This window comes from Moschus berezovskii, chromosome 3, assembly GCF_049115385.1.
Source record: "Moschus berezovskii isolate FMDL1 chromosome 3, NW_MosBer_1.0, whole genome shotgun sequence".
In the NCBI taxonomy this organism is placed as follows: domain Eukaryota; kingdom Metazoa; phylum Chordata; class Mammalia; order Artiodactyla; family Moschidae; genus Moschus; species Moschus berezovskii.
Genome location: NC_142462.1, coordinates 110,579,123 through 110,589,852, shown reverse-complemented (window position 1 = coordinate 110,589,852; position 10,730 = coordinate 110,579,123). Strand labels below are relative to the sequence as shown.

At 36.9% G+C, this 10,730-nt stretch overlaps 1 protein-coding gene across 1 annotated transcript; it reads right to left on the bottom strand.

The window, feature by feature from the left end:
* Positions 1 to 250: 250 nt before the first annotated feature.
* CHRM2 (cholinergic receptor muscarinic 2) lies at positions 251 to 5,628 on the bottom strand. The gene has a single exon (XM_055421325.2). It carries the CDS (start codon positions 5,587 to 5,589, stop codon positions 4,192 to 4,194), a length of 1,398 nt encoding a protein of 465 aa, XP_055277300.1. The 5' UTR covers positions 5,590 to 5,628; the 3' UTR covers positions 251 to 4,191.
* Positions 5,629 to 10,730: the final 5,102 nt, after the last annotated feature.

Below are 10,730 nucleotides of genomic sequence, written 5' to 3'. Positions count from 1 at the left end.
AAGATTTATTAATATATTCCTCTAAGAGATATTTAAAATAAGTGCTATGTTTTCAAAGATCATGAAATAGTATAGTAGTAATATGGGTAGAGTTTGAGCTGTTCTTTAATGTCTCCCTTCAAAAGCAAGTACTACTTTCTTTTAAAACTAGGTGTATAAAATCTACTTTTGTCACTCTGAAGCCACAAAGACCATATTACATACTCAGATTTTGTGTATAATATATTTATTTGCATACAGAAATATGTATTTCTATTATACATTTTATTACTTTATTTATAGAATATGTATATTAAGCGTACAGCATATTCCAGGAAGATACATTAAATATGCACACAGTTCATGCTGTAGCGTGCACCCTTTTAAGAGAAGCATATTTGAGAGGCAAGGTATTGTATATACATGCTGAAATACACTTTGCACAATTCATCCAGCTTTGGGTGCTTCCCTAATCTATTTGCAACACCAGTGCTGTGGTTGTTGAAAGGGATACTATCAAACTGGGGAAAAGGCAACTACCAGTGAACTAGTAGGAGAAAATAAAAGTAGATTGCATTTCTAAGTATATGTTGCCATCATTTTGAACTCCCATCTCTCCCAGTGTCATATCTTTAGGGTCAAAAAGCAGTGAATGGACAAAGAGCCAGGAGTATGCGGAAACTCCAGCCTTAACATTCACCAGAAAGCATATCCTATATGACTTATTATACTGATAACTGTGTCCTACCACTTGGGGAGGTGGCATTAAATTAATGATGAACTGGTAAAAAGGCAATCATTTCTTTTTTCAAGAAATGAACTGGCTTTTTCACATTCTTAAACTCTTCTTATAAGACCACTCTGGGATATTTACATTATTGCTATGAGGAAAGAAGAAATTCTTGACAGATATTTACCTTTCCAGTGAAGATAAAGGAGATGAATCATGTTGTTTTTGAAAGAGGCTCTTAATGCTTTTGAGAAGAAAAACAGCAGCTCCAATAGAAAGTGACCATATCAATTGCAACCATTTTAATAGCCAGTTACTTCAATTAACTGGACTCCGTGCAATCCTAATTGGACATTAAAATGTTGGAAACAATGTGTTGTGTGCATGGTATGGTGATTTGGGATATGCAGATGTGTTCTGTGTTCCCAATCTGTAAATTACAAATACACCAAACTCAATGGATGACAGTGTGTCTGGTACGTGGTTGGTGAAATTACCTTTTTCAGACAGATGAACAATTTGCATTGATGTCCTAATAGAGATACAGGATTATTTTCCCACTTGTATAAAGGAAGCTCTAGAATCCCTTAAAACAGGATTTCTCAACTTTGACTCTGCTGACATTTTGAACCAAAAAAATCCTTAGTTGTGGGTCTATCCTGTGCATTGTAAGCCGTTCAGTAACATCCCCAGAGCCTAGTCACTAGATGCCAATAGCCCTCCCTTGAGTTGTGACAACCAAAAACATTTCCACACATTGTTAAATGTCCCCTGGGAGGCAAAATGGTCCCTGGCTGGGAGCCACTGAAATAAACAAATCCAGTAAATAGTTAATGCAAGCCTCTGGATACAGTCTCCACATCTTTCTAGTAATCTACTATTTTCAGTATTCTTTTCACTTTTTCTGATTTCAGTTGACAAAGCGTCCATGATGTATCAGTCTATATTCAATTCCTTTCTTTAATTTTTGGTGATTTCTTTTTCAATAAGGTTGTGGTAGATATGGTGAAGATCAAGAACAGAAGAAAGGAAAAGATGCAATGGCAATAGAGAGTTAGAGGCAGTTTGATTCATGATGAGTTGGATTGTTAGAGTAGACAAAAAAAGACCCAAATCCAGAATCCTCAATCCTGGAATCCAAAGAGTTCAACCCAACTAAAGCTGAATCTACATCATAACAGCACAAGTTAATAAGTGAAATATTCAACCAGTCAATTGTTTTGTATACAAGAACCCAAACAGCACATTTGATTGATGTACTTTCCCCTCAAATGATGCGTTTACTTGAAGAAACAAAAATAAATACGGATTTTAAAATGTAAAAGTTTATATTAAGGTAGGATAAATACACCAGTATGAACTGATGCTGTATGTTTATAAATAGAAGATTTGGTTGGGAGGGATGACTGAAGTTACTGAAACAGAAAGTTATTTTTGTAAAGGATAACTTATGTACAAAAATTATTGGCACTTTGCTTCTTACTAACTGTTCTTTTTTGTTGTTATTTGCTTTGTGCTTTTTTTTTCAGCTCTCAAAATTATTGAGATGCCATCAGTGAGGCAAGTCACACAAAATAGTTCTAATTAAAAGTGCTAAAGTCTAATACTGACAAATTCATCATGCAACTCACATGGATACTACTGATCAAGATATCATAGAGCCCATAAACCTAAAATGTAAAATATGAAATTTGAAAGGGGTTTTACAAATTTCATTTCTATTGATTGGACCATCTTTAGAAAATCTCATTGGAAAGCTATAGGAAAGACCGTAAGGAAAAAAGTTGAGGGGTAAAAATAACTAAGCTTGAATCACTATAATTGTATATTTATTTGGGATCCCGATAAAAATGTCTATCTTAGATAGACAAGGGGAATTGTTCCTGCTATGACTTTTCTATGGTCTAGAATTTTAAAATGGTGAGAAGTGGTATAGGCACAATAAAAACTCATACACAGGTAGGTTAATTGTTCCTGATCCGACTTTTCTGTGGTCTAGAATTTAAAAAATGGTGAGAAGTGGCACAGGTGCAGCCACCTACCCTCTCTCAGGTTCTATTGTGCTTGCTTGGCCTGTTTAGCGATCCATGACATTTCTTCCATAAAGATTACTGCTTCTATCAACAGAATTTTGAAGTTAAAAAACTTTAAGGGGAATTGACAATTTGAGGAATACAAACGTGGTTTCAGTAAATGTTCTCTAGTTTTTTCCCTCCACAGGTCATAAGACAGTTATAAATCTCACTTGACTATAAATTTAATAATTTAATATCATCCTTCAGCAAGCATTGAAGAGAAAGTCTTGTTCTCTTGGGATAGACCCCAAAGTCATTGGTGTCATGTGAATAACTTAATCCTATTTAAGATTCCAGATGAATAAAGCAGCATCTTATTCCTGCTTGCAAAGGCCAAGAGTTCATGTTTTACAAGTTAGCATGTCATACATAGGTCAGGCAGATCAGGTTGAAACAGGATGCCCTTTCAACCTTCTATTTTCTTATCTCAGAATTCACCTGGCCTCAGTAAACTTTCTCTAAAAAAAAAAAAAAAAAAAAGACCATTGTTGAATTTGATGAAACCTCTTTAAAAAAATTGACTTTGGTTTCTCAAGCATGTTTATATATTAGGTAGGCTACTCCATTAAAATAAGGGGCTTAAGTTTAGTATAAAACTAGCAAAAATATTTCACATAAAGAATCATAAGTGAACTAAATCCTCACAGTTTTATACCCCCAAAGAATGCAAAAGACACAGTGGGCAGGGGTGAAATACCCTTTCTCCTGTCTCTGTATTTAGTAAAAGTCCTGCAGATTTTGCACTTACACAGTGTAAAACATGGAAGTAAAAAATCCAATGCCATATGACAAAAATAATGATGTAATCTAGCTAAGTTTTTGTTTGTTTGCTCTCTTTTTATGATGGGAAAGGGGAAAGATAAAAAAGATAAGCATTTATTATGTTGCAATTCTCCACATAAAATCATAACAAAAGAATAATATGTTTAACACTCTGGAGGCCATTTCTATATCCTTTTTTGATCTTGTTTCTTCACTTCCCCATTGTATAATGGTTTTTTTTATGTTTAAGTCTCCAGGTTAGTTTGTAACTGTGGCCTTTCACTTGGGAACACAAAAATGAAAAAACACAGCGAGGTTATTATTCTTTTTGTGCAGAGATAAAATTATAGATTCAGAAGCCCTTCTTCAAGAGAGTACAAGAAAGCATAGGTCACTTCTTAAATCCACAATTCCAACATGTCTCCTTTATGGTCTCACTGTTCCTCAACTGACAGGGTTTATAAGGTACAAGTTTCTCAAACTGGAGCATAGGCACCAAAGAGTGTCACTGTTGGGCTCCTTAATTGCACATTCCATGATAAGACTATAAAGTGCAATGGCAGAGATTTGAAAACTAGGAGCTCTTTTATTCTGTTTCCTTTCACGAGGCTCCCCTTGACTACCTTTCTTCTCTACAAAGATGCTTTACCTTGTAGCGCCTATGTTCTTATAATGACACATGAGAAGATGTTTAAAGGTCTTCTTGAAGGTGGCATTACAAAGTGCATAGCAGGCAGGGTTGATAGTGCTATTGATGTAACAGAGCCAATAACCAATTGTCCACACAGTGTTGGGGATGCAGGGTGCACAAAAGGTGTTAATGAGTACCATGACATTGTATGGGGCCCACGTGATGATGAAAGCCAACAGAATCGCCAAGATCGTCCTGGTCACCTTCTTTTCCCGGGAAGGAGGAGGCTTCTTTTTGGCAGGCTGCTTAGTCATTTTCACAATCTTGCGAGCAACGATGTTCTGTTTTTCATCTCCATTCTGACCTGAAGAACCAACTAGCTCCACGGTGGTATTAGTTGGGGTACAGGAGTCACCTTTTGGGGTCTTGGTGACAATTTTGATGCACGTTTGCTTTGAGTTCTCATCTTTGGAATGGCCCACAGAAGTGGAAACTGTGTTTTCGTCCTGGGTTATTTCATCATCTCTCATATTAGAGGCCACAGCACTGACCGAGGTGGAATCATTGGAGCTCTCTTTCTCCTCGCCCTGGACACAGTTTTCAGTTACAGCGTCTCTAGGAGTTTTACCATTCTGGATTTTGTTGTGCTCCAGGGCATCATCACTTCCAGGCACGTTGTTGTTGTTTGGCTTCACTATTCTTCCTTGAACCAGACTTGGAGAAACTGGATCTTGGTTGGCCACAGGCTCCTTCTTGTCCTTCTTGATCCTGCTCTTACTGGCCCGGGATATGTGCCAGTATAACACAGTCATGATGATCACAGGCAAATAGAAGGCTGCAATGGCCGTGCCAAAGGTGACAGCCGCATTGGAAAAAAACTGAATGTAGCATTCCCCATCCTCCACAGTTCTCACCCCTACGATGAACTGCCAGAAGAGAATAGCTGGAGCCCAGAGGATAAAGGAGAGGACCCAGGCAGCTGCGATCATCATACCTGCCATTTTCGTGGTCCGCTTGACGGGATAAGTGAGTGGTTTCGTGACGCAGAAGTATCTGTCAAAGCTGATGATGAGCAGATTCATTACTGAGGCATTGCTGACCACGTAGTCCAGGGCAAGCCAAAGGTCACACACCACAGGTCCCAAAGGCCAGTAGCCAATCACAGTGTAAAGGGTATACAAGTTCATGGAGAAAACACCAATGATGAGGTCAGCACAGGCCAAGCTGAACAAAAAGTAATTGTTGACGGTCTGGAGGTGGCGATTGACTTTAATGGAGACCATAACCAGGATGTTCCCGATAATGGTCACCAAACTGAGGGACCCAGCCACCAGGACAATAAAAACCACTTCAAATGTCTTATAAGGACTGGTCAGAGCCACATTGTTAGAGGAGTTTGTTGAGTTATTCATTTTGTGTTCTCTAATCAGTAGCCAAGTAGTCAAAAAACATTTAAACCTGTAGGGAAATAGAATAAAATTAACAAATACATAATATAAACACTGCTTTAAAATACATTAATTTTCTCCCTTTTGAACCATATTTTTTACTCCAAAATCGTCCTTATTTCTCCTACATGTTTATTGTGACTACCTACCTCAGTCCCCCACATAAAAAGCAAAACTTTCAATGAAGGATTCAAAAGATCCTTTCAGACTGGCAAAGTATTTGAAGTGTGATAACATTTTGAATGTGTTCATATCTAAAACTGAATATCTGTCATAAGTGAATTTAACTGAGCATAATCTTGATGAATTGAACTAAATAGGCCAAAATTGTACATAAAACTTTCCAAAGCACCAAGAGCTTTCTGCTATAGACATAAAGACTAATAAACCAATAGGAGGACAAAATTGTGGAGGAAGCATAAAACAGGTATTGAGTGTGTGATTTTTATAGTCAATATTGAGTGTGTGACTTTTTCCACCTGGTTGCTCTTTTTCATAATAATACTGATAATGATAATAATAAAGGAAAGATAATCATGATACTTTATTAGCCAATGCATTCCCCCAATGAGTATTATTTTTTCTGATCTTCATTTTACACTTGCAGTTAGTGTCCCATAGTTAGCATATTCTTTGTAGTTAGCAATATTCCATATCCTAAAAAAAGAAGTTATTTATTAAATGTATATTGATACGATTATATGAATTTTTTTACTTTTTTTCAAATCAGTGCCAAGTCTATCACCTTGTTGTTCTTTCAGGCAAATCTTTGATACAGTCAGGCTAGAATTTAGATTTGTTTGGCAGAACAGGAAACTGAAGCCTGGAAAGACTAAGTAATTTATACAAGGTCACATACTAGGTAAGTGATAGATAAGACTATGAACCTTAGTTTGTTCAACCATTCACTCAGTCACTCTGTCCTTACATTCCTATTAAGCAACTCTGGATTAAGCACTGTGCTATACTCTGGGTATTCCTTGATGATTAAGACAAGGTCCTTGCCTCTGAAAGGCATATGCTTTGGTGGCATGATGGGTTGGTAAAGAAGCAATTATTAAACTGGAGTGCACTTTCTGTTGCCCAACCCTATTGCATTTAAATAAACACACGTTCACCATTTTCAGATAATACCACTGAAGTCTGGGGACAATTGAGCAATCTTTCATATGGGACATAGGAAAGAAAACTGAGTTTATCAAATGAGCTATGACATGTTTCTGGAGACACAACATCTGAAGGAAAAAGTAGCTCATGTTGACAAAATCAACCAGTTGTGTGGATCAGAAAGTAAGCATTATTGAGAAATTATTTGTCGTCATTTTGAGATTCAGAAATCTCCACTCAGGTCCTGCTACTTAAAAATAAATATGGATGGGACAGTGGTGTTCCCTGAAACTCATGTAGAAAATCAACAGCTAAGCACCTTCATAGTACAAATAGCATCTAAACAATTGGATTATTCTTAGAAAGCAAGTTATCTTCAAGTATCTTTTTAAAAAATAAGTGACTTAGGAGGAGTTTGGCCTCAATAAATAAGACCAAAAACTCAGAGGCCATAAGGAAAATATATGTAAACATTATATAAATTACTTGAAACTTTTGCTTGAAAGAGTAAAAATAAAAATTGGGAAAAAATATTTGTAAAAGCACATGATTACAAAGTTACCTAATCTCCTTAATATAAAAAGCTGTGGGATGAAATAAGGAAAGATGAAAAGACTAACAATCTAAAACACTGACATACAGTTAGATCAAAGATAAATTAAATGCTAATATTTAATCATATGAAAAGATAGTCAACCTCACAATTAAAAAATGCAAGCATGTTGTCTTTAGGAGTTGGTTTAGTCATTCCTTGACCTACCATTCTAACGCTAAGTCATCATTCTAAGGCTCCTTCAAAATCAAAGACACCCAAATCAGTCACCCAATGACAAGTTAATATAGACTAATCCTGGGTGTTCATTGGAAGGACTGATACCAAAGCTGAAGCTCCAATACTTTGGCCACCTCATGCGAATAGTTGACTCACTGGAAAAGACTCTGATGCTAGGAGGGATTGGGGGTGGGAGGAGAAAGGGACAACAGAGAATGAGATGGCTGGATGGCATCACCGACTAGATGGACATGAGTTTGAGTGAACTCCGGGAGTTGGTGATGGACAGGGAGGCCTGGCGTGCTGTGATTCATGGGGTCGCAAAGAGTCGGACACGAATGAGCGACTGAACTGAACTGAACTGAAGAAAAAATGCAAACACAAACATTGGAAACCATTTCTTCATCTGCCATTGTTAAAATTATTGGATGTTACTGGTTGGACTATTGGGGTAATTTCCTTGGAGGGAAACATAATATCTCTGAAAATGTAAATACATGTATTAAAATTTAAAATGGAGAAACACTTGTCTCATGAACACTACATATAGGAATTTATATTTCAGCTATAGTTATAAAAATGTGCAAGAGGTCTACTCAAGGATGTCTCTTGTTGATTATTGTTACATGATGTTTCCCTTTTTAGAGAAGCTTTTTAAGGCAGTTTTGACTCTGTTGAGCCTCTCAATTTTATCTTTATTTTTATTGAGTTAATACCTGGTGTGTATTAGGTGCTTTCTTTTCTTTATGATTATTCTGTTTATTTTGCTAACTTCTTAAACTGGCTGTATATTTGTATACTCATTGCTTTTCCTTTTTATGTAAAGTCTACTACATTTAAGGCCTCAGTGGATAATGTTTTCCATATCCCATAGGTTTTAAGGCTTTGTATTTTTGTTATTTTTCTGTAATGATGTTGTTTTTAAATGCCATGTACTCAGTAAGTGATATAAATACATTGTAAATTTCAGTTTTCTAATAAAAAATATTTTTTATTAAAAAAAAAGAAATAGCAAAAAAAAAAGACAACTAGAAACACTAAAAGAATTCGTTGACAGAGGTCTCATCATAAATTTCTTAAGGAAGACATAAGCAATTTGAATTTAATCTCTAAGTCATGCAGAAACTTTGAAAAGTTTCTGTTCTGTTCTGTTCTGTCGCTCAGTCGTGTCCGACTCTATGCGACCCCGTGGACTGTAGCCTACCAGGCTTTTCCATCCATGGGATTCTCCAGGCAAGAATACTGGAGTGGGTTACCGTTTCCTTCTCCAGGGGATCTTCCCGACCCAGGGATCGAACCCGGGTCTCCCACACTGGAGGCAGAAGCTTTAACCTCTGAGCCACCAGGGAAGCCCCTTGAAAAGTTTAACAAGGAAAATAGTTTTGACAGGATGGAACTTACTGTATTTTGAAAAGTTTAACAAGGAAAATAGTTTTGACAGGATGGAACTTACTGTATTTTATTCCAAAATTCTCCATATTTTGGTTTACTCATTTCTAGTGAATCCTATTACCATCAAGTTAAAAATGGTAATCCTATTACCATCAAATCTGAGCCATCTCCTGGCCTCCTGCCTCTCCCACACTTCTTGCAGCCATGACCTGTCAACTCTACCTCTTAAGTATCTTTTGCAATTGTACCTTGTTCCCATTTTCAGTCCCATTTCCTTATATTGGGTCCTACTTACTTGTATTCTTAAAATAATTAGGTCTTTGATAAAATTTATAATCTTTCCCCCTTGCATCTTTCCAGAAATATCTCAGAACCCCCCTAAATATCCCACGTGTGTGTGTGTGTGCTAGTCACTTTAGTCGTGTCTGACTCTTTGCGACCTTATGGACTGTAGCCTGCTAGGTTCCTCTGTCCATGGGGATTCTCCAGGCAAGAATACTGGAGTGGGTTGCCATGCCCTCCTCCAGGGGATCTTCCCAATCCAGGGATCAAACCCACGTCTCTTATGTCTCTGTGTTGGCAGGCAGGTTATTTTTACCACTAGCGCCACCTTTGAAGCCCTGAATATCCCACATGAAAGGCAATAGCATGAGAAATTATCTAAACACGACATTGTATGTAACGTCTTCATGTCATTTTCCATCCTGGTCCTCCTATCTTGAAAGCATCTCCCCCACATCTCCTTATCTTTACAGCCTCACACTTCTCACTTGTCTGCCTCCTATTCAGCCTTCAGGCATCATCAACTCTATGAAACCCTTTTGATAGCTCTTGGACTATTAATAGTTGTGTTTTTCCCCATCTCTGCTTCCATATCATGCTTCATATCACTTTATTCTGTTCTGCTACTCTTATTCGCCTATTTGTCGGGAGCTATTTGACTGTAAAGTGGAAAGCTGAGTTGATTATACTCCTTAGACTTTACCCAACATCCTCATCAGTCTCTGCAAGGTCCTCATCTTCATTCTATCAACGTTTTCCTTCTTTTCATTTCTCTTTCTCACATCCCATCCCTCCTTTTCTCCTTTAGAACTTGTTCAAAATTGTTCAAGTTGCTTGTACTATTTCTTTGGCTAGATATGCAACTCTAGAAAATATACATTTCCCCCCTTATTATCTTAATTTACTAAATGATACTGTGTTCTAGATGTTGTTTTGTTTCTTTTTATTTTTCACTCAATACCATGTTTCTAGGTTGCTCCATATATTTCAAATGTATTGCTCCTAATTCCATAGTAAGTAAATCATAGCATCTTTTCTTCTACATTTCTCTAGTGATGGGCATTCAGGTTGTAACCTCAAACTGCTTGAAATAGTGCTGAAATTAAAATTTTCCTATTGTGTCATGGACTTGAGTTACAAATGTCCCTATCACATAAGCCTAAGTTAGGGATCAAGGCACTGGACAAAGGAATGGATAGAAGCTTTCTTCTGACTACAGTCATATTATTCTCTTGGATAGCTACAGAGGATCCTACTCCGACCAGGTAAGTTCCATTTCTTAATAAGCTTTAAGCAATTGTTATTACACAGCATCCTAATATTTGCCAATCTCAGAAAGCCAACATGTAGTTTGTTTTCTCTTAATTTCTATTTCTCTGATTACTAGAAAGTTTGAGTACTTTGTTTCATACAGTTAATAGCCTTTCAGGTTTCAATTTTTATAGATCCTTGTATATACCTTTGACCCTTATGGCACCAATTGATACACCATCTATGTATTTTTCTTCGTCACTAACAAAACAGTGAATTCTGACTTCTGAGTCTTTGTAGC

Excerpts from the sequence above, each read along its gene's own strand:
- CHRM2 (XM_055421325.2), bottom strand. The coding sequence starts at position 5,589 with ATGAATAACTCAACAAACTCCTCTAACAATGTGGCTCTGACCAGTCCT.